Here is a 26,912-nt window from a genome sequence, read left to right as displayed (position 1 = left end):
GCGTGACTTTTTTAAGGAACACAACGCTTTCTGAGTTCTAGAAAGTTTCTAAGCTGCCCTTTTCCGACCCATTAACTTCGTTTTAAAGGAAGAAGCCATCTGGACGATAAAACGAGCTTCCTCAGCCCAGACCTTCAGCAGACGCGCTCATCGGGCGCCGTTTACCTCTCCTCCCTGGGAACCGTCCGCTCCGGAGGGTGGGCGCTCAGGTCCAGGGAGCGACGCCGCAGAACTGAGCACCTGCCGGGACAGCAGGGAGGCCAGCTGCTGCAAAGCCCGTGCGTCGGAGGCACCCACCGAGGCAGGACCACCCGGGACGGCCCGCTCCACCCCACGGGGCGCTCCTGCTGAGGGGTCGTGAAAGGGCGCCGCGTGGACCTGCTATTCCAACACCCGCGGCGCATCCTTACTGAGCGCCTGCCGCGAGCCCCACCGCGGCCCTGCGATCCGCGCTCTCGTCGGCCCGTCCACAGGGCAGGACGCTGAGGCTCAGAGGCGCTGAGCGACCCCCCGCCTTTAAAAAGCTGATTATTGGAGAACCAGGGCTGAAATCCAGGTCCATCCAACCTCAGAGACCAAACTCTGAACGACTGCGTTGCACATACACATTATAATCATTCAAAAAAAACCCTCTTGACCGTAAAAAGTTCAGCAAGACAAAATTACTAGGTTAACGCGCGTGTGACCCACACCGTAAGCTCTGTGTACACAAGACTCCGGAGAAGGTCAGGGCTGCCTCTCAGGTCGGGGCAGGAGGCAAATTCCCACTGCCTGACCCCCGGCCTGGGCCCACGGCACCGCTCACCTTGGGCTCCGAGGTGGGCTCTGGCTTGGCTGGCCCCCCCGTCGGTGCCTGCCCTTCCGTGCCAGCCCCCTCAGCGGGCGGTGCTTCCTCTGCATCTGTGAAGGGGACAGCGGGGGAGGTGGTCACTCGTGCCCCCGTCTCAGGGGCCCAGAGGGAAGAGTCCCAGGGGAGAGCTGCACCCGGTCCTCAGGCAGGCCGAGGGAAACAAGTCCGCAGACACACACAGGGGAACCTCGGCGCTCTGCGCTCTGCGTGTGGGTGAGTAGTTAGCTCTTCTTAGAAGAGGATTAAGGCCAGAGGCTCTCAGAGAGGCCAAGGCCAGAAGCTGCACACACACAGCTGCTCCCGTGCTGCCTACCTGGGTTTGGTCCGAACAGGTGTGTGGGAATCGGAAGTGGGGCCAGTGGCGCAAAGAAGTCCGCGGGAGCAAGGGTTGGCTCGCTCCGCTGGGGGCCCCCCGGGTTCAAGACGTCCACGTAGCGCGCTCGGGCTCGGGCTGCCACGGGGACAGGGAGCAAGGTCACCCCGCCGTCCTCCTGGTGGCCGGAGTGCACCGGGCCAGGCTTCCGCTCCCGGGGGCGGCCGGGCCCGGAAGGGGGCCCCTCCTGGGGCACACTTGCTGGGCTTCTGCCCGGGGGAGGGGTCCCACTTCACACCACGGCGCGGCCGATCGCATCCGCTCCGCCCTTAGCTCCCCAGTGATACGACGGTCCGCCCAGGAACGCTGAGCTCTCTAGAGAGCTGGCCCCCCACCCCCCGGGGACTCATCCTCAGAAAACCAGTCCTCCTCCTGGTGGGAAACAAACTACCACCTCACGGGCACGTTATCATCGCTGAACTCTGGCCCGTCCGTGGGACAAATAAATTACCCAAGCGAACTCTCATTTCTGGTTGGCCGTCGTTACCTGCTTTTCTAGAATACATGTTCACAGCGGGTCTGGGGGGCCCTCCAGGGCCAGGCTGGGCGGCTTGCAGAGCCTTGGGAAGGGATGTTGGAGGTGGGGGCGGAGCCTTCTTCTGCAGAGGGAAAGACCACTGCGGGGTCTGCGCGCCGAGCCAGAGCCCACGGGGACCCCTGCAGGCGGAGGCCCCTGCCCACGGCGGGGCTCCCCGCCCGGCCACCGCGAGCGCCTGGACCGCGGCTCACCTCCTCCTCCGGCTCGTTCGTGTCCACCCAGCGGTTCTTCTTTTCATCCCAGACGATCTGCCACGATCGTGAAAGGTAAAAAGAGAACTCAGTGGCAAGAGCCGGACGGCATCAGAAATCAGGATCTGACTGCTTCCGAGGCGCCGGCTCAGGTCCGCTCCGGAGCCGAGTCACTCCTCGCAGACAGGCAGGCGGGCGGACGCGCCACTGCGGGACCCACCGGCCCCCCCGGGCCCACCCGGCAGGACGCACCGATTTGTTCTTGTCGTCTGGCAAGTAAGCTTCTGTCCTCTTCTTCACAGGCAGCCAACGAGAGAACCAGGAGTCGCTGCTCTGAACACAAAAGCCACCAGAACCACCCTGAGGACGTGGCGCTGAGCGCCACAAGCCCAACACACAGGGGCCGCCAAGCCTGCGCGACCCGCGCGCCTGCAGGCGGCAGAGCCACAGAGCCGGGAAGCGGGTGTCGGGCCGGGCGGGCGGCAGCGCTTCAGTCTGGGAAGCTGAGACATCCCGGGACGGGTACACGACAGTGTGCTGGAGGCCCCAGAGCCAGGCACTGACAACAGTTAAAGTGGTAAGTTTTCTGTATACTTTACCACACTTAAAAAAAAATTAGAACAACAGCTTGCCTCTTGGAGCTTTTCATGTCTGAATGCCAACAAATGAGCAGCCTGAGACATCCCCCCGCAGGAGTGGCGACGGCTGGGGAGTCCGTGTGGGCTCCAAGAAGAGGCCCTCGTGCTCCGAGGCTGGCAGAGGTTAGGCTTCAGGGACATTTACTCTATTCTTCATACGCTGCACTTGACGTCTACCACAAAAGGCAGCAGCAACTCCACACCCCCTCACCCGTTTCTCTGAATCTGCGGCAGAGTGGATGGCCCTGTGCTGGGTGGGGAGCAGTCCCCTGCACGTCACACCCCGTCTGAAGGTCCTGCTCTACCTCATGGCTCGTGCACGTTTTGAATCACACTTGTGTTTACGTAAGACAGTAGCCGTTAAAAGCCACCCACAGGCTGGAGAAGGTGTGCACACACGCGCATCCCGCAGAACCTGCGTCCACAACATGCAACAACGCCTGCCGACCTCTGAGGACCCCACGAAGGACGGGAGGAGACCTGAGCCAGCCCCACAGATGAGGACGGGGAGGGAGAAGAAGCACACGAACCCACAACGAAGTGTCACTAAAGCCCAGCGGAACGGCCGACAACGCAGCCCCCGGGGCGAGGACGGGGCTGCTGGAAGGGCTGCCTGGTGAACCACTGAGGAGGACAGGCTGGCGGGACGTGCTAAAGCCAGACGCACAGCTGTCCTGTGACCTCGGGACACACCCAAGGGAAACAAGTGCACCTGCCACCCAAAGACACAGACGAGAACGCTCACGTGGCTTTATTCCTAATAATCCCAAACTAAAAAAACCCACAAATGTCCTGCATTGGGAGAAAGGATACATAAAACCACGGCGTACGCGCACCATCGACATCACTACACAACGATGACAAGAAGGCACCTCCTTCACGTGAAGTTCGGGAACAGCCGAACCCGAGCAGTGGTGACAGAGGTCAGCGCAGAGGCCACCCTCTGGGGAGGGTGTGGACGGGCCCTGGACCCACGGGCGTCCGGGAGGCAGGCACGGCTCCAGCTCTGAGCTGGCGGGCTTACACGTGGACACGGACACAGAAACACTCACGCTTCACCACACGCTTACTGCCCCTCAAGAACACGCTTGGCTTGATTTAAACAGAGACACATTCCTTCTCCTCGCCTCAGCCTGAGGACAGCGGAGCCGGGCCCCTGCCCAGCCCCCAGCCCCGCCCAGCTGGGGGCTGTGAGTCACCTTCTTAGGCTCCTTGGTCTCCTTGGCTGCCTGGACAGGTCTCTTCACGTCGGGCGCGGGCGTCAGAGGCAGAGGCGGAGGCGGCTGCAGGGCCCCTGAGCCAGCGCTCCCCCAGCCCGGAGATGACTCGGAGCCCTGTGACGTCCTTGAGGAGCCCTGTCCCAAGGTAACACGGAGCAGGCTCACCGGGGGCGCCTCCCCAGGAGCCCTTAAGACTTTACTGAGAGGCTACGTCACTACGGTGAGCAGAGCCAGGCAAGGAGGGGCTGGTGAGAGCGGCCCCCCGCTTCCCCGGGGCCGACTGGGCTTAAGGGCAACGTTTTCTAGGAGCATGACGGCACTCACGATGCGGATTCGGGCTGGAGCAGATGGGATACGTATGAGCACCGAGGAGAAGACTGGTTAGGGGGGGTGGCAGTGGGCATTTTAAAAGATAGAAGCATTTTAAAAAACATTTATCCCTGGGTTGAGACTCTGTTTTCAATACAGTTAAACTCTCATTTTTACTTTCACAGGGACAGAATATTTTAACGGTGGAACACATAAGGAGAGTTTAAACTACAGCAATCGCCTGCTGATGGGATGCCCAAAAAGAGCAGGGTATCTGTAAAGAAGCTTCCAGAATGCAGTTTATATAAAAGCGTTTATCCTCCTACCCCCCACCACTGGGATCACAGCACACTGAGGTGGTATTTATATTGAGCATGTCTGATAAAATGAATCTTGATTTTAAGAAAACCACTGAAAATTTTACGATTCCTATTGTAGAAAGAGATGCAGAAATCAGGGAAGTTTTCCATTTTAGAAAAGTTAAAATTGACAAGGTAGTTTCATTGTAGATGAGCATTTCTTCTCCTTAAAATACCGACTTTTACACTATTAAATTATCTTTTCCCCTATTAATGTTTTCACCAGCTCTTCACATTTTAAGGATTCAAGTTTTCTCTTTAAGAAATGATTCAAAAGATAATCTGATAATTTTAAGTATTATCTTACAACTTAAGAACAAAGAGTTTGAGTACTTATTCAGTGGAGTTCATGAAAAATAGCTTAAAAAACAAAAAAGAAGTGGGAAAGTACCACATTAGCAAATCTTCCACCAAAATCCTCTTCTCCTAGCTCCGACAGCGCGTTTCTGCCGGGTGCCTCTTGTGACATCATTCCTGTCAAGGGAAATGAGAGCTCCCGTGACCCCGGCATCACTAAGGCCACAGCAGAGGGAGTGGGCGTGGCCAAGAGACGCTGCTGGGGACACCCCAGCTCCTCCTGCCATGCCTCCCCATGTGGGCGTCACAAACCACGAATGGAATGCTCCTAAACATGTGAAAATAGCTTCTCTTTTCAAGCCAGGCCGTCCAAGGAGACAGATGGTCAGGGACAAGACCACCCTCCAGAAGGAGGGTCACGGCCTCCCCAGTGCGTTCACAAAGGCTGCAGGCGGGCACCCCCCGGCCACGCCCTGGACACCCACTCCCACCTCACGTCCCAACAAGAGGTCAAGTCACTGATCTTCAATCAGCTTCTAGAACTTTTGGTATACACTAAGGAACGTACTTTGCTCCAAGTTTGAATGACTTAAGTCTCTCCTACCAGTGAGCTCCTTCAACGCCAAAGCCAATTTAGCTCTGCTCTCCAGACGGCACCTCGCAGACCCACCTGCGTCCTGGCTCCTGGCCTCCGGGAGCAGATGTTCAGTCTCTTGGAGAGATGGTGCGCCAGACGGCAGGCCAGGCCCTGGGTACGGAGCCACAGGATCAGGCCCAGAGGGCTCTTGAAAGCCAAGTGCAGCCCCTGGGGGTCCACAGCCAGGCCCCGGCTCGACAGGGCCCGCCGGCGGTGGCGCTGGGAACACCAGCACCCTGGCGGGGAAGGCCGGCTGACCATCGGGGAGCATCAGTGGAGCTGCAGGGAGACGGCGGAGAAGAGAAAGCCTGAGGTTATGTGCTCACTCCAGTGACTTCCGCCAGGCACGTTTCCTTCATCGAGGGCCAAGGAACCCACCGTCCAAGCACAAAGGCTGAAGCTGCCGGGCTGTCACTGGTTTAGGGAAGCGGGACACACACTTTTCAGGGCCGAGGGCAGGACCTCACTCGGCACAGCACGGGGCGCGGGCTCTAAGCCGCAGCGCGACCCCGACACAGCCCAGCGAGCAGCCGCCTGGCCCAGGGCCGCCTCTGCCTTCACTGAGTCCCCCCCACCCTCCTGCACCGCCCTCCCACTCAGCCAGACCTTTAAAGCCGCGAGACCCAGTGGGCTCACCAAGGGAGGGGGGACAAAGAGGAAGCAGAGGGCCGAGGCAGTGGGACAGACGGCCCGACTCTCTGGGCAGCAAGACAGGGGCGCTCCACGTTCAGAAGCAGGTGCCCAGGGCGGCGCGGGCTCACCTGAGGGCAGCAGCCGCACGTCCTGGCCCACGTGGTCAGCGCTGGGCACAGGCGGCGCCAGCAGCGGGTTGTCGGTGCCCAGGCTCGCCGGCTGGGCGGGCGCTGGGCCGTCACACGGCCCCACCTCGGAGCGCGGCGAGCTGGGACAGCGCGGGGGGAAGGCTCTGTCCAGACTCCACGCCGCGGTGCCCTCCTGAGGGAGAAGGACCTCAGGCGTCTGCACGCCGGCCGCCGACCCCGCGGACCCGCTCTGCTCCAGGGGCACCTTCCCCTCCCGGGCACCGGGCGCCGCGAGAGCTGAGCTGCTCACGCCCGCCACCTCCGGCGCGCACGTGGCTCCCCGTCGGGCCCCACGCCCGGAGCCCGGCGCACCTTGACCCGCTGCTCGACGAGCCGCAGCTGGACCAGCCAGGCAGGCTCCGCAGCGGCCTCCTCCTCCGGCTTCTCCTTCAGCTGAGGGTCAAAGAGGCGCAACTGGGAGGCGACCTGGAAACACACGAAGATGAAGACCCCGCTCCCACAGGCGACAGCGGCCAAACCGTGTCTTCAAAACCCACTGGGACGTGGAGCAAGCGCGCCTGCAGCGTCCGAGACGCAGCCCTCCTCGCTGCAGGGACCTTCCTGAGGCGGCTCACGTGGCCCGTCCCTGACCGCCGGGAGCGCGAGCGCCCACCGCGCCGGCCCGCCGAGCCCGCGGCATCCGGACCCGTGGGGGCTGAGCCTGCCTCTGCTCGGCTCCGCTCCCCGAGTTGCCAACCGCCCCGGCCACGCTCACGCTCTGGGGGGCGGCAGGTGGGCACGCGCCAAACAAGCCTGACCTCGCGCTAACTGATGAAGCTGCCAGGTGGAAACAGGTTCTTGAATTACCCTGTTTCTGCACGTGTCCAGAAGTTCCCGTAATAAAAACATTTTTGGTACCACATGAACGCATTCCAAAAACGAAGCTCCGGCAGGAGAGGAGCGTACTGGCGCGGCCCCCCTGGTGCCAGGCGCCGGTGGGAGGGCAGTCACACGGTCTCCGTCTTCCGGAGCGAGAACCTGGGGCCGCGGGGCCGCAGCCGGGACCCACCCCAGGCTGCGGCTCCCGGAACCTCCCAGCGCTAAGCGCGAGGCGAGGAGGCCTTGAGACACGGGCCTCCTGCAGGCGGGGTCCTTCTCACGCCCAGGCTCACCTCCAAGTCTCTGCACGAGACGCCCCAAGGGCCCCTGTGCTGGACTGCAAAACACCAACTACCTGCCCGAGAACACGCAGGATCTTAACTCGGCCGAGCAGGCAGTCCCGAGCGCCCTCTGGTCACGAGCACCGCGTGACCACGTGGCCCCACGTGGTCCCACGTGCCGCGCGGGGGCAGCGGCATCGAGGAAGACGTTACCTGAAGCAGCTGGCTGAGCAGCACCGGCGAGTGTCTGTGGGGCTGCGCCAGGACGCTCCTGGCGATCACCTCGCAGTAGTGGAAGGCCTGCGTGGCAAGCCCCATCTCAGCCAGGCGGCAGCAGTAGATGAACTTAAACACCTGAGACAGACAGACGGGCGAGCTGAGCGGTGCTACGGGCCCCCTCCCGGTCCCTAGCGTCACCCGGGCCCTCCGCAGGCTGCCGCTACCCTGGACGTTCGCAGCCCTCCTGTGCGTCCCCAGCACCTGCCCACAGCCGAGCCAGGCCCGTTCCCTGCGCTACTTCACATCAGAGTAAACTACTGTAAGCTTCTGAGAAACTCACTTTCTCTCTTCAACACCCTTAACACAGCCGTCAGGGCTCTCGACCACCAAGTGACCACGGAGTGACCACGAGGCGCCACCACGCGCACGCACCCCGTGACGACCGCCTCTCGGGAGCCACCAGCGCAGTCACCCTGCTCTGTTGGCACCGATGCTCTGCCCCGTTTCAGACACACACGCACAGTCCCGGTCGGATACCACCCTCCCAAAACATGGTCCACAGCTCATAGAGAAGTACTTGAAACCAAACACTAACTAAAAGCTTTTAATACTTAAAACGTTAAGACCCAAAATACTAACAAAATTCTCAATTCAGCAAGCTTTAATTCTCGAACATTACAGATGAAACATCTCCTCGAGATTTCCAAAAACACTTCATTGCTCTTTACGTCTTTGGAATAAAACCCCTAAACGACTGCGGTCTTGTCAGCACCCACTCCCCCCAGACCCCGTCAGAGCTGGAGCCGTGGGGCCCCACCCACCTGGAAGCTGGGTAAGGAGCAGGTCTGCGCCCCCAGGGACTGAGCATACTCATAGGCTTCTGTCCTCTGAATAGCTTCGTTGGTCGCGAACTTCAAAAACGGCAAACTGTGGAGGACATGAGCGGCTGTCACCTTTGAGCGGGTCACCGAAGCGCCAGCGCTCCACGCGCCGGTCTGGGTTAGCCATGGGAGTGGCTTTTCCTTTCTAAGGGAAACGGATGCCACTCTACCTATGCAATTCCTCACCTGTGGTTTGATCCAAGTAAAACAAGCTTTGTGGTTTTCTTGGTATAAACCCCAAATCCAACCTGGGCCACGAGGTAGCAGAAGTGTGCGGCATCAAGGAGTCCTCTCGAGGCTGAAGGCACATAAAGCAGGCAGGCCTCGGTCACAGGGTCTCCCGGAGATCAGAGCGCTCAGAGACACCAGAGAGACCCCAGACGGAGGGACAGTCTCGGGGTCCCGAGCATCTGACGGCAGCCCCAGGCCCGCCTTCTGTGTCGGCGTCTGACCTACCCAGAGTGTCCCCCATCGTGGCCATCGTCCGGGCTTCCACGTCCACGTTGTTGTTCAGGTTGGACAAAACCATGGCCAGGTGTGGCCGCCAGTCTCCCCACTTCTCATCTCCACAACACTGAAACCAGAGACAAGCAGAAAACCCTCATCCTTGGAACACACTGCCGTCTTAACTCCGCAGTGCTCAAGCCCCAGGAGCAGGATGGAAACGCTGGCCTCGTGGCCTGGGAGGTGAGCCCTCCTGGGAGCGGGCTCTGAACAGACGGCTGAGCCGCGGCGGCTGCCGTGAGGACCCCCATACTGACCGTGGACGCGGCTGGCATCCGCCCGGACATCAGCTGGTAGACCGTCTGCAGAGGGTCGTTGATCGGAAGGCTGTTGGCGAACCTGGGCAGACGCGAACAGAGAAAGCCCTAACTCAGCCTGGTTCAATAAACAGGACACGAAAAACTAGTCTGGTCTCATCTCAGACGCTTTGGTGACTGGCTTGACGCTTGACCTGGGCCAAGTGTACACACTGCAATGTTTTTAAAAGGCTGTAAGGATGCAGATTTTTTTTTTTTTTTTTTTTTTTTTTTGGGTCACACTGCGCGGCATGCGGGGTCTTAGTTCCCGGACCAGGGATTGAACCGGGGCCCCTGGCAGTGGAAGCGCACAGCCCTAACCACTGGACTGCCAGGGAATTCCCCGCTGAGATTTTATAGAATTAAAAAGCCTGAAGTTGGGCTTCCCTGGTGGTGCAGTGGTTAAGAATCCGCCTGCCAATGCAGGGGACACGGGTTCGAGCCCTGGTCCGGGAAGATCCCACATGCCATGGAGCAACTAAGCCCGTGTTCCACAGCTACTGAGCCTGCGCTCTAGAGCCTGTGAGCCACAACTACTGAGCCCACGTCCCACAACTACTGAAGCCCGCGCACCTAGAGCCCGTGCTCCACAACAAGAGAAGTCACCACAACGAGAAGCCTGTGCACCACAACAAAGAGTAGTCCTGCTTGCCGCAACTAGAGAAAGCCCACGTGCAGCAACGAAGACCCAACGCAGCCAAAATAAATTAATTAATTAAATTAAAAAAAAAAAAAAAGCCTGAAGTTAACAAAAAAAATTTAAATCCTTTAGCAACACAGCCCGAGGAAGAGGGCCCAGCAAGCCCACAACCATGGGTGGCCGACGGGACTCCCCAGCTTCCTCTGACAAGAGCATGGGGACCGGGGGCTTCCCAAAGCTGACGAGGCCCGGACCCCCGCCTGCAGGCACGCCCGGACTCCTCACCTGGTCATGACTCTGGCGTGTGTCCGGCTGTCCATCTTGCTGGCAAGTAACAGGGCGTGACCCCACAAGCCGTTCTTCATCGCGGACTCTAAAGCATCCTGCAAAGCATCGAGAGGTTCTCTGACCTCTGAGAACAACAGGAGCAGCGGAGCGTGTGTCGTCACGCACGGCCAGGAGGGAGGAGAGGGCTCAACCGCAGATGAGAAAGCGAACGGCCCAAAGGCTCCAACACACACGTTCCCAGTTCAGAAACGGAAGAGCGGGCGAGCTCCACCGTTCGCGCTCGCCGCGGAGTCCCTGCGGGGGGCGGTCTCCAGGCAGGTGCCCCGCTTTCCTCAGCAGCACAGAGGACAAGCGCACCGTCAGAGCCAGGCGCAGCGGAGAGGCAGCACCGCCTTCTCCCACCTGTCGTCTCCGCCACGAGAAAGGCCAGGGGGACCCCTGGGCCCCGAGGGCCTGTGCTCAGCACCAACAGGGCCTTAATTACTTCAGCCTCCCTGTATCCAAAATGATCTGGGCCACAACTTAGAAAACTTCTGACCAGGAAGCAGACATATTGCAACAGAGAAATGGTAATTAAATGTAACAGATCAGAAGATTTCAATTAGCTGTAAAATGACCACATTAAGATCATTTACTCACCAAATACGAGTTTTCTGAGTCTATCATGACATAAAAGTGCCAAAAACTCTGGGCCCGCCAGACTCCCGCTGCCAGAGCCCAGCAGGCGCTCCAACTGTGCACGCCCCGCGCCCGGCTGCACCACCAGGTGCCCCACGGAGCAAACCCCGGGCGTGTCCCCAGGGCGCTCCCCACCCGGGCCCGGGCTATGCCCAGCACCCACTCGCGGTGGCGCGGTGAGCTCACCCTAACTGCGTGAGGACGTGCTGCCTCTGTGTCGCGCACGTGTTTACCCCGAGACACACTGCACACAGCAGGGGTGCAGCCTGAGCTCAGTCCGCGTGTCTGTCAGATGCCTGAAAATGGAACCTGCACGTCTCTGACACCAGCAGCGCTGAAGAAGCCACTGTTCACACCTTCAGAGATGCGACACACGAGGTGCCAGACAGTCTTTGCAGAACAAGACCCCGGCAGCGCGTGCCGCTCTAGACGCTGGCGCCCCGAGAGTGGGCCCTGCCCCCCGCCCCGCGCCCGAGCTCGGGCCGCTCACCTTCTTCCGGCCGTAGAGCAGCAGCTCTCGGAACCGCTCCGTGTCTTTTTCAAGGGTGGTGGCGGCCTGACTGTCGGTGAGAAACGAGAGCTGGGCCTCCCCGGACTCCTCCTCCACTTGCGCCGCAGGCTCGTGAGTGAAATCAATCAGGTTGGCCTCACTGGGTGACTTCCCAGGAAGCCACACAGTTCGGTGGTCTCGTAACAAGAGTTCCGCGATGTCTGTGCCCACCACGGTCTGCGAGGGGCAGCAGGGGCAGGAAGGGAGACAGGCTTAACCACAAACAGCACCCTCCTGCGGGAGCGACTGGACAGCCCCGGTCCTGGTCGGGGGAGGCCCAGAAAGGGCCTCCGCAGGTGAGCGACTTCGACCACCTCGGCACAGAGCCGCTCCCGACTCGGCCGCGAACGAGGCGGGCAGACCGCACGCACCGGACAGGCCGCCAACGGGGAGCCGAAACCTCCCTTCACCCCAAACCACGCACCCTGCTTGGCTCCCGCGTCCCCAAATCACGGCCGAGACACTCGTCCTGGGGGAGCCCCTGGACGGTACAGCCTGGTACAGAGATCCTGCCTAACCCTCCTCGGGGTGCTGAGGGCTCCCGGGACTAGAGGCCTACGAGAAGAGCAGCTCTACAAGGAAGGAGACACATACCCCGTTCTGTCTGCATAACAGAACAATAAAGCTCCAAAGAAGACTCGCGGACTCTTTGTCAATTAAATTTTCATCCTGTAAACAGTTTGTAGCTTTGCTCTGTGCAAAATTAATAACATCCACTTTATGGGTGTCATCTCTGCAAAAAGAACACACACTCGGTGAACAGCAGCCACTGCATCTGCGAGGCCGCGCTCGGCACCGCCGGCGGACAGGCACCGCGGCCGCTTTCGTGGGGCACGTACTTGCCAAGAGGCCCCGGGAACGCCCGCATCTCCTCCTGCTCCGGCGTGTGCTGCAGCAAGGTCTGAGGTGGGGACAGGAGAGGGGACAGAGAGAGCGCTGTTCACGGGGGCAGGCAGGTCAACGCCCGGCTTGGCTACATCAGCAGACAGAGTAACGGACGCCATCCTCAGGACGGCCTGTCCCTCCAAGTGGGGAGGCAAAGCCTCCATCATGGAGTATGGGCATCTAGTTTCACAACAGTGACTTTCAAACTTTGTTTAAGCAGTGAGACCCACCGCCCCAACTCTGAGGCAGGGCCTGGGTACACGCAATGGAAGAGGCCTGCCAGGGCACGGAGCAGGGCGCCCTGCACCAGCCCCCGAGATCAGGAGGCACCTCTGCCCACTCTCCAGAATCACCAGTAAAATGAGCACGGACAGCGTCCTCACTCCAAAATCAGAGATTCAAATAAAGATAGAAAAGGAACGTACAATAAAACCAAGTCTAACACAACACCCAGAGCAGATTCTTAAAATGCTGACTTCCGAGAGGAAAACGATGATCAAGCAGAATTGAAACAATCTACGAATTGAAGATTCACGGAAATAAACATTTCCCAAGCTTGTTTTTTCAGACAAGGGCACACAAGTTGAAGATGACAAACTGCAAAGCTCGTGTGACCTAAAGGGCGACGTGCAACTTCTCCCTGTGGAATTACCTCCATGCTGTGAATTTCAACCAACGCAGGCTGTCCTTCTGAAGGCAGATTTGGAATCACTTTGATGAGCTGACCCCCAGGACCAAACCTGGCACAGATATGAGGCACTGAGAATTTCTCAGGAGAAGTTGGTCTCGATGGAGCTACATTTAAATAAAATGAGAAAGAAACAACCAGTATATCACTTTTTAATGCTTCTGAACTAAATCAACAGCTGAGCTTTTCAAGATGCCCATGCAGCTGGAATCACAGATTATCAAGATGAACTGACTTTCAACTGTAGTTAGTAATTGTTAAACATCCTATTAAAAAATAGAACCTAAACATACGTCAGAAAAACGTTCTAATCGTTAAAAGTGAGAATACTCTCCTCTAAAATGAAAAGGCTCCTTTAAAAACCACCAGGACGCACTGTTTACAGAAAGCAGCGCTCGTGTTTCCTGCCGCTCAGGTGGCCCCTCAGCGCAACTGCACCCTGAGCGCTCCTCACGGCCTCGGCCTCAGACCATGGGCATCGGAGGGAGCAGCAAGGAAAATGACCAAGAGTGAAACACCTCAAGCCAAACGGGAGGTGAAATTTTTAATCAAATAATGCTTTAAGAAAGTCCATTATTTTATATTTTATACTGTCACGTTCTAAAACTTCACATACTTGCAGTTTTCCAAGAAACAGCATTTGACCAAATATCTCAAAGGCAAATCGAGAATGTGGTCTGTGTGATAAGCGTACGAACTGGAGTTTTTCAGGTTTCCCTCCAAGATCCATGTCCCCGTATGTTCGGCACCAGGGCTACACTGAGGCCCTGCCCAAGGGGACATGGCAGGGGAGCCTGAGGTCAGAGCCACACCGAAGTGGACACGATCGACAGGACGGGCAGCTCCCAGGCCTGTGAGCCAAACTGCAGCCCAAGGGGCACCAGCAGCCCAGCATGGCAAGCGCTGCCCCTCAGGACGGGCACGCGGCGGCAGAGTGCCCTTGCTCGGCAGGGATGCCCAGGCCAGGCCATCGCCAATTCCCATCCTGGTGACGACTCAGTCCCTCCCTCTTTCCCATCCCAGGCTCGGGACGCCGCCCCGGGTGTGCCCCTGGGGGCACGCAGGGCCTCGCCACACACACCTTGCTCCACGGAGGGCCAGCCGGCCTCAGAAGGGTAGCCGTACTCCGGGAAGCCTGGGGTGCCGTGGAAATCGCCGCTGTAGGGGCCGTAGGCATAATCGCCGTGGAAGGAGCCCGGTGGAGGGGGCGCCTCGTAGGGCCCAGCAGTCACGTTGTGACCTCTGTACACCTGACTCTTAGAAAGCACAGAGCAAACAGGTGAAGCCTCTTTGCCATGCCTGCGGCGGGACCCCGGGCGGCCCCCAGAACCCAGGGCCCGGCCGGCCGCCCACCTGGCGGGAGCGGGACCCTGGGCCCGGCCGGCCGCCCACCTGGCGGGAGCGGGACCCTGAGCCCGGCCCCCCGCCCCCTGCCCGGCCGGCCGCCCACCTGGCGGGAGCGGGAGCTGAAGCTGCTGCGCAGGCTCTGCACCGAGCGCTCACTGTGCTCGCTCCGCCGGTCCGCCTCCTCCCCGTACGGGTCCCCGTGGGGCTCAGGCTCGTCGTCAAAACTCCCGGTGAAGCGGGGGTCGTACCGCCAGTGGTCGTCGTATTTCTCAGGCCTGGGGAGGCAGCGGGGCAGAGGCCGGGCTCGGGGAGAGGGCCTCCGGGGCCCAGGCTCACGTGCCACACGGCGGGGAGCCCCTCCAGGTCCCCGCCGCCCCGCGTCCTGACCCTAAGGACGGCGCTCGTCAGAGCCCACCCTCAAGTGGAGTCGCTGCATCCCCAGGCCAAGTTCAGGCCCCGCCTGAGGTTAGAGAGGCAGGCTGGGGGTCCGTCTGAGGTGGTCACCCCTCGCCCGGACCCGAGGAGGATGAACTGACTCGCGGCGCTGGTTCTGAGGCCGGTTCTCCTCCACAAGCCCAAAGAGAGAACCACCGGGAGGGTCAGTTCACCCTCCTCCTCCCAGCAGTGACCGCTCCCCGGGAAGCCAGACACAACCGTAGCTCTCGAGGGCATTACAAAGACCCGAGGGCACAGACGCGGAAGCAAGGCTGACTCACGACCCGCCCTCCTCATCAAAACCTCCTCTACCGACCTGTCCCCGTAAGCGTAGCTTTCCTTCCTGTACGGATCGCACTCAGCATCGTACCAGCACCGCCGGTCGTAGGTGCGGGGGTCCCTGGACTGAGAGCCATACTGGTACCGATCCCAGTGACCTGGACCTGCAGGCGCGAGATCACTGCGTCAGTACAACGTGCAAAAGACACCCCTCTGGCCGTCACAAAACCAGGCCACCCCAGGACTGAAGAATGCTTTCAGCCTCAGAGAGCAACCAAACTTTCCTCCCGAAAATCGGCACGACCCCAGGGAACGTTAACTGTTCCAGAGGACCCGGCCGTGTCTTGCCTGTACTGTGATACCTAACAGCCACTGACAGTTTTTCTCTCAACACACGTGATTAAAAAGAAAAAAAAAATTTTTTTTTTATCCGTATCTCTTTTCTCTAATGTGATCCAAAGAGCTTTAGGAAATACTCTCAACGGATAAACAACAAGGTCCTACTGTAGAGCACAGGGAACCATACCCAATCTCCTGGGATAAACCGTAATGGAAAAGAGTAAGAAAACAGAATGTATATGTGTGCATAACTGAGTCACTTTGCTGTACAGCAGAGATTAGCACAACCTTGTAAAATAACTGTACTTGAATAAAAAATAACCAAAAATTTAAAAATATTCTCAAAACTAGATTACTTTAAAAAAGCACATTCAGGGACTTCCCTGGTGGCGCAGTGGTTAAGAATCCACCCGCCAATGCAGGGGACAAATCCGCCTGCCAATGCAGGGGACACGGGTTCGAGCCCTGGTCCAGGAAGATCCCACATGCCGCGGAGCAACTAAGCCTGTGCGCCACACCTACTGAGCCTGTGCTCTAGAGCCCGCGAGCCACGACTACTGAAGCCTGCGTGCCACAACTACTGGGCCCACACACCGCAACTAATGAAGCCCACGCGCCTAGAGCCCATGCTCTGCAACAAGAGAAGCCACCGCAATGAGAAGTCCGCACACCGCAACGAAGAGTAGCGTCCGCTCGCCACAACGAAGAGTAGCCCCTGCTCACCGCAACTAGAGAAAGCCCGCGGGCAACAACAAAGACCCAACGCAGCCAAACATAAATAAATAAATAAATAAAGCAAATGCAGGGGGGAAAAAAAGCATGTTAACATTATAAGCAAACCAGATACACCACTTTGAGCAAGCACGTGCAGAATTATGCATGAAGCAGTGCAAATACAAAAGTGGAGGGAGAGCCCCGGGGACGCAGAAGCGGGCAGCCATGTTGGGACAGCGAGGGCCACAGCCAGGCAGGGGGACCAGCAGGGCGGCTCAGGGGACACATGCCAAGACGCAAACACTGCCAGACAGCGGTGGCACCCGGCGCATCCTGCATCTGCCCTGTGTGATGTGGGGGCTCTGGCCACACGTGGAGCACGTCACACCTGGCCACTGCAGTGAGCAGCCGGTCCCTCATTTTACTGATGTTAATCAATTTAAATAGCCACATATGGACAAGTCACACACTCTAGAACTACTGATAATTATGCTTTGCTGGAAAATCAAAGAAAACTACTAATACGATACAGACACAATGTTACAATTAAGATGTAATTTCTTAATGAAAAGTAGCAATATAATTATTTCTAGACACAGACTACTTTCAATTACTTTGGCTCTGAGCTAAGATCGTAAGACTACTAAAAGGGAAGGTTTCCTAAGAAATCCCACAGCGCGCCACTCTGCACCCGGCTGCACGGTCTGAACACGCATCTGCTGGCCGTCGACCGATGAAAACGCCTGAACATACCTCCATAATCGTACTGGCTGGAATAATAATTTGCATAGTAGTCACTCTGACTGCTCCATCCACTTTTGGAATTATAGTAACCTTCAGGATACCCTTGCCTGAAAAAAAACACACAGTGCTGTTAAAAAACAAATTACCTGCTTCTTAAAGTGGGACACAAATTACACCCAGAGCAACAGGCATTCATCAGAGCACCTTGGTTGTGAAAAAATTCTAATCAGGAGATCCGAACCAGTAACAACGATAAGATTACAGGATTCCCTACCATACAGCAAATTAAAATTTATCTGTTGAAATAACTATTTAAGTGCTGTTCAGCATAAAAGAACTAACTCTTCTCGCGTGCTCAGTGCTGCATGCTATAAAGCCAATGCTTAAAGGCAGGGTCTCACGTTTTGGATATCATGCTTAGCAGAAGCAAAAAGCACTGAGCTATCAAAACCAAGCTAGCGCCGACTGCAACACCCTCTACACAGACCGCGACCCGTGTGTCCTGAGTGGGGAAAAGGGCCCTCGCACCCTTCCAGCTGACTGCCCGGGACTCACGACACGGGCCCGACCAAGGCTGGCTTCACAGGCCCAGCTGTGCTGCCGACCCTGAGCAGGACAGGCAGGTATCAGGCCTTCCGAGGCAGGAAGATCCTTGGAAGGACTTGACGGCACTTTTGATTTCTAAACTGTGACTCCGTGTACCCCTGGGGAATGGCTCACTCCTGGGGGTGCAGCTGCCCCTGAGAGGTGTCCGGCCCCCCCACCTACCACAGGGACAGCACCCGCTGGGCGGGGGCCCTGGGGGGAGCGCTCCAGTGCACCGCCTGCACCCACCACCGGGGGCTCCAGAAAAGTGACCTGACCAAGGGCATAGCCAGAGCACGCCCACCCCGCTGCCCTCTCCAGCCCCGGTCACCCGTCAGGAAAGACGCCACCGCAGAAACCCAAGGCTCGTTCTCCCCTCCTGCCGGGATGTGACCACACCAGGCACAAGCACAACACGCTGATGCTCAGCACGGCCACGCAGGCCTGCACACACGTGTGCACACACGCACAGGGCAGGAGAGGGGAGGGGCTGCTCTCCCTCCACGAGTGAGCGGTGAGTGGTGAGGACACGGCAACAAACGCCTGCCAGGTAACCCGACCTGGCCTGCAGGCGACAAGCGGCAGAGCAAGGTGTGCCCCGGCCCCTGCCTCCATCCTCCCTCACCTCTCAGGGCTTCTAGAAAACACCTGCCGGCTGCTCTCCCCGAATCAGAACGCCCACTGGGACTCCAGTCTCACCTCCCAGAGCGCCGGGCCCAGCGGCTCAGCGCATCCCTCCCAGCGACGGAGGGGGGCCAGCTGGACGGGCCGGCTCACAGAGGCAGGGCCTCGTCTCCAGGCGAGCTACTGAAGACGCGGGAAGCAGCAAAAGCAGCCCCGATTTTGAAAGGTGGTGCGTGGACGCAGTCTTCACCCGCGCCCAGACTCTATTACGAGCCGAAGGAGCCTTGCACCCTCATGGCAAACCCGGCCCGGTGAGACGAGGGCCCGGGGCGTGGGAGGAGCCACGGCGGGTGGGCTCTGCAGCCCCGCGCTTCCTTCTGAGCCCCCGATGCCCCTTGAGGGGAGGACTGTGGCCTGCCTAAGCTTTTACTCAGCTGAAGGCACGATGCCAAGGCTCTTTCGAAATGCCTCATCTGTGATCGCAAAACTGAGAGGAGCTCTGTCAGGGGAGAGAGAAGCGGGAGGGAGCGGCTGGGGGCCTTGTGGCCCGGGGGGCAGTGCCGGGGAGGGAGCCTGGGCTTACGGCGGCTGCTGCCAACGGGCCACTCCGTGTTCCAGCCCGCGCCTGCCTGGCCCGGGAGTCAGGGCCCCCCGTCACCAGAGGCGGCAAAGGACCTGCATGGGGGAAAAGCTGCCTCGGCACCCACGGAGCCGTGTGCGTCCCTCGGCGACGGGACCACTGCCCGGGCCGGGAGGAACCCCGCACGAGGGCAGGGGTGGCTTCCTGGTGGCCCTGCACAGGGTCGGGTCTGACCAAAGGCCATCTGACGACACGTCCGTAACCGCGCAGCAGCACACTTAGTTCGATTTAAAGATGCATCCTATAATCTGTCCACACCCACAAAACGTAAACACACGTTAAACAGGTCTGTATAATTCTTTACAAACACGGTCTTTTTCAAATCACTAAGTTACTACCACGGCCGGCAACACAAACGTCAGTCACCTGGCAGCCGGCCGGTCCGAGCAGTGACTCGCCCGGGAGCTGGGCCGCTCGAGCTCGGGGTAGCGGTAGCTCTCTGCGGAGGCGGCGGCTGCACCGTCGTAGGGCCTGTATCTGGGCTCATAGAGGCCGTAGACGTCCTGTTGAAAGAAGGACACCTCCATCAGATGCCAAGAGCCAACTAATCAAGCAACCGGCACAAGTCCTCGCGGTACAGACGCTGCTCTCCAGATGAGCCCCAGACGCGGGGCTTCCTTCATGCGAAACAATAAAAAACAAATGAAATCCACGGCCATGTCCCTAAGACAGACTGCCCTGGCCCGGCTCAGGAGATGGCCCGCCATCCGCGGGCCACGCCCGGGTCCTGCGGTGACCCGTGAGGACCCGTTACCTGCTCCCCGAGGTCTCGCTTGCGCAGGTGCCACGACCCCACAAGCTCGGGTCCCGTTTCAGACACCATCTCAGGGAAGCAGAGGAACGAGGGTCCACTGGGACGGGTCCTGAAGCTACAGGCAGCCTCAAAAGGAGTATCATATTCTATTCTTATGAGGCTTTCAGCCCCATTACAGACCGATAAACCCCCGTGGCTCTAAGGCCACATCGGGACTTGAAGTAGAGACGAGGTGACCCAGGCACGAGCCAGAATCAGTCCTTCCTGACTCAGCCTGACGCTCCACCATCACCCAGCGGAGGACGAGAAATCACGTAAAATGGACTTGTTCTTCACCACTACTGGAATCCGCAGCGACACAGAGACAAGGCAGAAGGAAGTGGGCTCCCACAGACGTGATGCTGGCTGCCGGCTGGGACTCCGGGACGCAGACGCAGCTGCTGGACAAGGGCCCAGAGCGGGTATGCGGCCCCTCCCTGCACTGCCGGGCCTTGCTGGGCTCTGGGCACCGCGCAATTTCCTTCTGTGGGGTTCCTTCTGGATCTAGGAGTCCCAGACCTCAGGGGTTAGGTGTGTACCTGTTCCCACATGTGCAAAGATGCCCAAAGCCCACGAGGCAGCCCCATCACCGGGGCAGCCCCGCTCCCTCAGCCTCTTCTGACTGCAGGGCCTCCAGCACGGCGCCTGCCCCCATGTCAGACAGTGGACTTCAAACTTCTGGTCCACAGTCCTTCTGCCTCCGCTGCCCGTGGGTGATGCGGGCCAGCACGAGAGATGGTGAGAAGCGGACAGTAATCAAACGTGTGTCCACCTGGATCACTTTTTCACACTAAGGCAGGATTAAACAGAACTTAAACGACATTCGTGGGCCTGCATCAGTGTGAAAAGAGGCAAGAATCTTCTGGGTAGCACAGTGGGGTCCCTTGCTCTGCTGCTGCTATCACAACGTACCTGAAAGAAGCTTATGGAATTACACCACTCTTAGCTGTTTCATTTGGATTACATTCCAAACCTAACTTTTTTCCCTAAATAATTTCATTCTGAAGGAGGCATTTGAAAGACTGGAGTTTTCCTGTTGCTTCTTAGGTAGGTTTTGAGGTCAAAACCACAAAGAAGCTTCAAGAAGCTATTCCAGTTTCCCAAACTGTGCAACCAAGAACCCTGGGTCTGCGGAAAGCCAATAGGCAGGACAGGAAACAAAGGTCCTTTCTGTCACGTAAGCTGGGATATGCTGTGTTAAACAAAAATTAGGCAGGTATTCTACCCAACTCAATGTGCTAGTGCACGGTGTGGACGTCCAAGAGAAAGGCCGTGCTCAGCAGAACAAGCTGTGAGCAGGCAGCACTCCTCCCATGAAGCAGCGCGTGACAGCTGACCACGGGTCACCTCGGAACTGACCAACAGAACCCCGCCAAGGCACACAGCGTGAGGAAGAAACCACTGATCAGGGGCTCAACAGTCCACAAGCTCGACCCTACCTGGTAATAGTGGGGGGCGGTGCCAGGATCCAGCGGGTACGGTGAGGGGTACGGGGGCTGGTAGCCATCGTACAGGGACCTGTAATAGTAGTAGGACGCCAAGTCTGGAGGCGGCGGCTGCTGCAGCCACTGCTGGTCAGACCGCGCGGCCGCCTGGCTTGAGCTGGTAGACGCGACGGACACGCTGGAGGACCGAGGTGGTCGAGGCGGCAGCTGCTGGCCCATGTCAGCTGGAGCCGGACTTGCAGACGGATGGGTTGGGTTTGGGGGCTGTCCTTGCGCTGGTGGACCTGCTGGGTTTGAAGGCTCTGGAAGTGCTGCTCTGGGCCCCTGGGGAGGGGGAGGGGGAGGCGCCGGCTCCTGCTGGGCTCTCTCTGGGCCGTGCTGGTCCTGAGCATCTGTCGTCACCTGTTGGTAGAAACGGTCTGGGCTATGCGCCCCAGGCCCACGCGGTCTGTGACCGGAGACGGTTTGCTGACAAGAAGCTAGGCTCTCAGCTTGGGCCGGGCTATACATCCCTACAGGATTTTCCAGACTCCGACTGAATGTAAAGTCGAGGGCTCCCGAAGCTTCACCCCGACTGCTGGAGTGATTTGCCGTATTACTATCAGGTACTGATGTACTGTTCACAGGTGGAACTAACATCACGCCTGTGCTTCCACCAGGGCCGGTAACTAACTCGGGAAGAATGCTCTCTGCGTTATGAATCTTTTGACTTTCCGGAAGTAAGTTCTTCGGAACTGGATGAGACGGTGGTTGAACCAGCAAATTAGCAGGTTGACTAGAAACCATTTCAGAGGCACCACAAACTTGTGGGAAATTACTCTGGGCAAGACGGTTAGGCAGAGGCGAGCAGATGAGAGCGCCAGCTGGAGTCCCAGGCAAAGGAGCGTCTTCTCCAGAATCACCCCCAGCAGCCTGGCTGCTTACTGTGGGCTTATCTCCCACCAAAGAATCTCTCCAGGACTGATTCTTCTCCTTAGGATTCAACGAGGACACAGAAAAATTAACCGGCTGAACCAAATTGTAGCTTTGATCAGGCTGGGCGACCAAGACCGGCTGATTCTGCAAAGACTCGGTGGGTGGGGAGGACAGCAGAGTGGCATAACCGGGACCCGCCTGGGACGGGAGGGCCTCCTCTTCGCCCATTTGGGGAGGATTCTCGAGATTCTCGGAAGCACCAATGCCGTCCCCGCTCTGCACGGCGGGGCCGGGGCCCAGCTGCCGGGACTGCTGGCCACACACCCCCTCATCTGGAGGCTGGATCACTTCAGATGGCTGAGGTTTCGCGGGCACGTGAAGTGCGGGAGCAGCTGGGGCTAGGAGGACATTGCCTCCAAAATCTGGCAGCTCGTTCTGCGCCCACAAAGTCGTGGCTGGGCTCTCACACTTCACAGCCCCCTGCGCCCTGGTCAAGGGCCTCTTCTCAGGCGCGGGGAGCACAGCTTCCAAGGGCGGCCCCGTGGCGTGCAGAAGCCCGGAACTGGCCTCTGTGGGTGTGGTGAGAGGTGGAACACAGACCCGGGGCAGGAAGAGGGTCTCCATGTTGTCGGGGGGCTGCTCCAGGTTGCCAGGGGAGGCGTCGGGCGCAGCAGCGGCTGCTCTGCGCTGCTTCTGGTGGGCGCTGGGCCCCCTCACCTCGCCCACCACGTTGGCGCGGTCTGCCTCGACTGGCTTTACTCCAGTGAAGTGCGATTTCACTGGTTCAAAAGAACTATTTGCACTCGTCTGAAATATTCCCGTAGGTTTTGGGGGGCTCGGGGCCAAGGGCTGGGGCAGGCTGCCACGGTAGTTCTGGCTCACGGTGCTCTCGTCTGTCTCGCCTCCCACAGGAGAGGAATCGACCTGCTTAAAAAACCTCCCCGGAGCCTCATCTTCAGGTTTTCCAACTTCCTGCTGAATGAACGTGCCCCCCGAGTCGTGGGGCCTGGCTGCACTGGGAAGACCCCGGTGGCTCTGGCTGCTGTAACTGGAAGACACGCTCTCGGACCGCGCAGGGTGCGCCGTCGCATCTGGGGCCTCAAGATTAGGGCCCCCGCCTCCAGCGTGGCCCACGGCACTGAGCCTGGGGACAGCCGGCCCGGGAAGGGGCCCGTATCTGAGCTGAGCACTTGGGGAGGAAGGGTCTGCGCTTAGGGGCTCACTTGGCAGAACTTCCTGGTTCTGAATGAACTCTAAGTTCTCGACGTTCTCGTACTGCGGGCCCCCAGCACCGTGAGTCCCCGCACGTGCTGTGTCACCCCACATGTCAACAGCGGCAGCGTTAGTGGTTGCTTTGTCGTGTCGGATGCCTGCAGACTGAGAAAAATAAGGCTGTGGGTCTCCTCCCTGCTGCGTGGGCTCACTGCTGGAACCTTTGAGAAAGGCCTGATAAACGCCTCCTGCCCCCATGTGTGCAGGAGGCTGGCCGAGGCCCGGGCTGGGGGAGAAACCATCAAAGTCAGACTGACCGGCAGAGACCGCTTTTTCAGATGTGAGGTTCTCTTCGTTCTCTGTCTCTCCTCCTTTGAAAAACATGGAGAGCGCTCCCGAGCCCACTTCCGGCAGGGTCCAGCTGCTCCCGGCACCCAGGGAGTTGTGCGAGTGGCTTTCTGGGCTGTTTCCCTGAGCGAAGGGGTTAATGAGAGCCAGGTCTGACAACTGCTCTCTATTCACTCCTGGACTCAACCTGAACTCCTGGCCTGCCCGAGCGTTCCCAACTCTGGAATTCTGCCTGAATGCATTTTCTGGATCAAAGCTATTCGCTGAGTGGTTTCCACTTTGCAGGTAGACTGCCTCATTTCTCCCGTCACTGGCCGAGGGTCCCGGTAAAGACACCAGGGGGCCGTGTTGCTCGTGGCCAGGACCCTGACGCGGGTTGGACGGAGCGGGAAAGTGGGCAGCGTTGGAGGCGTGGCACACCGTGTTCTGCACAGGTCCCTCTGGGCAAGGCCGGTAATGCTGCCCCAAGGGCTGCGGGCCTCCCTGCACCGGCCCCCACTGCCCGGGCGTTTGCTGACGAGGCTGAGGAAGGAAAGGGGGCGCTGCTGGTGCTGCGGTGCCGTCGTGCGGGCTCGGCCGGCTCAGGGGTCTGTCGGGCCGTGGCGTGTTCGCCTGTGGATGGCCGACACGACAGCTGTCAGGACCCACTCCTGGAATGTACTGAGGAGGATACGGCGGCGTCTGAACTTCAGGCTCCGGGCCGGGAGCGACCTCGACTCTCCTGTTCACCTCGGGCCCAGGTGGTGCCGAGGGGCTCAGCACGCCGGGAAACGGGCTGGCATCTGACCTGGGCTGCAACGGAGGGCCCGGCAGAGGCTCGCAGGGTCCTTGGGAGCTATCCCCGGCATTTGTGTGTGGCCCAGGCAGACCAGCACGCTGAAGAGACAACGGTGGGGCTGGGCCTTGCACAACGGGTGGGCTGCTTTTAGACGAACTGCCCAGTGATGTATTTTGGAGCGCCTGTCTGCTAAAAGCAAACGGGTCCGTCACCGGCTGCAGTGGGCAGGCGATCGGGGCCACCGGTGCATTGCTGTTGGCCTGTCTTCTGTACGGGCTGTTGGACCAGAACGTGCTCTGAGGACTCCCGGACGGGGGCGGCCGTACCACGCCCGACGGGACAGCCTGGGGCGGAGGCTGCATGATCGAGCTCCTGCACAACGAGGTGCCGCGTACAGAAGACGCAGGATAGAGGTGCTCCTTACTCTGAACTGAAAAAGAAAAAGAAAAAGAATCAGTACATAAAATCCATGTATTCAAAGTCCTGGCTGCAATCAGGAAAACTAAGAAAGAAGAAAAAGGCTGAAAACGATTTTGCATCATGCAGTCCTGAGGGATACACCTCTCCAGCCTCCACTCCCGTGACGACCGCTGTCCCGGGCAGCTCGGGAGGGAGGACCTGGGGTGACAGCACGGGCCGGGACGCAGAAGTTGGCTGTGCCTGGGCCAGCCGAGTGCCTTGAGATGACTCGCTGCCCTGCGCTGAGATTCAGTTACGTACCCCTGCTACGTACCCAGGGGCGACGCCCACCGCCCCCACGATGCCCTCAGCAAGCTGGCAGGGACCAAGCAGAAGCTAACGTCAGTCACCAGGTACGCAGTCCCTCCACATTTTCCTGTAAACTATTGCAGACTGAGAAAAAGCCAACTCCTCTATTAAGACTGCATATCATACTTTTCATACAGGTTAATTCTAAATCTTGAAAGGAAAACAAAAGTTAAAAATTTGCTCCTCTGTTTTCTTTAATTAAAGAGCCTTACAGAGTAGTATAAGCTGCAAAATGTATTCACCTAAAACGCCTTTTATCCCACCCTGTAAAATGTCCATTTTCTGCACCATGACTGGTTGCACACCACTAGCAAAACAAGCTTCCTCTGATAACTGGAGTTGTAACAACTATACCTGGAATGAAAACCCCAAGTAATCTTAAAGCTGCTTTAAAACTGACTAACTGACTTATTCAAAACTTGTCAATAATAGGCAGAGGGCCCATAAACCCTTTATAGAAAACAAGGGGGCAGAAATCCTCTTTACAGCATTTTTTGTTGTAGTTTGTTTCTTACTAAAACACACTAAGTATATTCTTGAATAGTTAACCTGCACTTTTGAGACAAAAATCCAAGCATGGTCTCTTTACAAAGTCCTCCTCTGTATGTCAGTCCTTCTCCCCAGAACAACCTTCACAAACAGATTAAGTGGAGCCCATCACAGAAAAATGTCAACAACAAAGGAAGAAATGATAGAAGGACTCCTGAGTTTAACCCACACATTTCTGCAGGTGTACAATGTCTTTGTCCTTGGGAATCTTTCTGATACTCAGACAAAAGAAAAAGTGCATAAACGTATACTGAGTAAAGTTATTTACAAAGGAAAGTTCCTATTCCCATCTGAAAACGAGTCCTATGAATCTATGAATCCGTTACTATTACTGCCCACACACACTCTTGTCCCAGGCCAGCAGGGAACCCTTTCTGACAGACAAGCACTTTGAAACCCACTCAAATGTAATGGAGTTAAATATATGAAGAACAGCATCAGAGACTTCATTCGGTTCTAAGCTGTCATTTTAAAACACAGGACGTTTACAGCTGAGCTTTACATGGAGCAAGGGGAGGACAGGCAGAGCCTCTTCCTCTTCTCTGCGAAATCAGAGGCATCTTACAGGACATGACATCCTCCTTGTAAGGCTTCAGCAGGAGACCCGCAACCACACTAACCAGCATACATTAAAAAAATAAAAATAAACACACACACACACACAGACACACACACACAGAGAACAGGTCCAGAGGATTTATTCCCCAGGTGTCACTGTGAGAGCCAGACTGGGCGCCAGCTGAGTTGCTCAGCCACAACCACTGCTCCTTCTGTGACCCAATTTCTTCACCTATAAAGTGAGAACTGAAATGATGGTTTCAAAGTCCCTTCTGGGTTTAATCTTATGAAATTCTATTCACAGTGGATTCTGGGAGGCCCAAATCCCTATGACTGTTTAATAGGGAAATCTTATCAGAATCTAAATTTCACATAACATTTACACTTAAGATGTTTTCCTTGCAGAAACTTCCTTAAAATTATTTTCTCAACTACTGGACTAAGAACCGTTTTATAAGCAAACACTATCACTTCCCTACAAAGTAGCTTCCCCTTCTCTCCCTGACACCTGAGAGCTTTTTAGCAATACACCAATTTCATTTGGAACCATCTTCCGACTTGAACATTATTCTTTTGATCTTTTTTTATATTCACCAGCAAAAAACAATGCAAGGGCATATCATTTATCTTTTGACTACAGAGAATTTTATTCTGTCTAGTAAGTCATTCTGTAGCCTCAAGTCACCTAACTTTAAAAAAGGCAGACTGCTTCAAAGAAACCAGCTGATCTTCCTAAAGATGCATTATTCATGACCCCAGCTCTTCAACTAAGCTGCCTTGGATGTATGTAAAATAAACACAACCTGTTTCAAAATAAATTCCTGGCTACTGAACTGAGATACTGAAAGCACACCCCTCTCCTGCCTGGGCCGTCGCC

General features: G+C 57.6%; 1 protein-coding gene across 10 annotated transcripts in view; it reads right to left on the bottom strand.

Annotated features, from left to right (window-relative positions):
• Nucleotides 1–26,912, bottom strand: part of SEC16A (SEC16 homolog A, endoplasmic reticulum export factor) — a 33,088-nt gene that overhangs the window by 3,939 nt on the left and 2,237 nt on the right. For 5 of the 10 annotated variants that reach the window (XR_014265939.1, XR_014265940.1, XR_014265941.1 and 2 more), the window contains exons 2-29: nt 20,902–24,590; nt 19,036–19,172; nt 16,830–16,927; nt 15,061–15,187; nt 14,413–14,584; nt 14,316–14,354; nt 14,044–14,218; nt 12,927–13,069; nt 12,229–12,290; nt 11,984–12,122; nt 11,330–11,566; nt 10,159–10,256; nt 9,195–9,276; nt 8,890–9,007; nt 8,620–8,731; nt 8,374–8,479; nt 7,547–7,687; nt 6,546–6,659; nt 6,174–6,366; nt 5,446–5,691; nt 4,870–4,952; nt 3,790–3,945; nt 2,205–2,285; nt 1,953–2,009; nt 1,711–1,822; nt 1,164–1,301; nt 806–900; nt 166–240 (exon numbers count right to left, since the gene is read on the bottom strand). Coding sequence is in view for 4 of the 10 variants with exons in the window: in XM_082470051.1 (XP_082326177.1) it covers nt 166–240; nt 806–900; nt 1,164–1,301; nt 1,711–1,822; nt 1,953–2,009; nt 2,205–2,285; nt 3,790–3,945; nt 4,870–4,952; nt 5,446–5,691; nt 6,174–6,366; nt 6,546–6,659; nt 7,547–7,687; nt 8,374–8,479; nt 8,620–8,731; nt 8,890–9,007; nt 9,195–9,276; nt 10,159–10,256; nt 11,330–11,566; nt 11,984–12,122; nt 12,229–12,290; nt 12,927–13,069; nt 14,044–14,218; nt 14,316–14,354; nt 14,413–14,584; nt 15,061–15,187; nt 16,830–16,927; nt 19,036–19,172; nt 20,902–24,522 (6,957 nt within the window). In the remaining 6 variants the exon portion in view is untranslated. The remainder of the gene's footprint in view (nt 1–165; nt 241–805; nt 901–1,163; nt 1,302–1,710; nt 1,823–1,952; nt 2,010–2,204; nt 2,286–3,789; nt 3,946–4,869; nt 4,953–5,445; nt 5,692–6,173; nt 6,367–6,545; nt 6,660–7,546; nt 7,688–8,373; nt 8,480–8,619; nt 8,732–8,889; nt 9,008–9,194; nt 9,277–10,158; nt 10,257–11,329; nt 11,567–11,983; nt 12,123–12,228; nt 12,291–12,926; nt 13,070–14,043; nt 14,219–14,315; nt 14,355–14,412; nt 14,585–15,060; nt 15,188–16,829; nt 16,928–19,035; nt 19,173–20,901; nt 24,591–26,912) is intronic. The other 5 variants (XR_014265942.1, XR_014265943.1, XM_082470050.1 and 2 more) reach the window with 2 other exon arrangements.

Source organism: Balaenoptera physalus (genome assembly GCF_965194825.1).
Source record: "Balaenoptera physalus genome assembly, chromosome: 7".
In the NCBI taxonomy this organism is placed as follows: Eukaryota; Metazoa; Chordata; class Mammalia; order Artiodactyla; family Balaenopteridae; genus Balaenoptera; species Balaenoptera physalus.
Note: the sequence above shows the minus strand (reverse complement) of the source record. Positions and strands in the feature narration are given on the sequence as shown.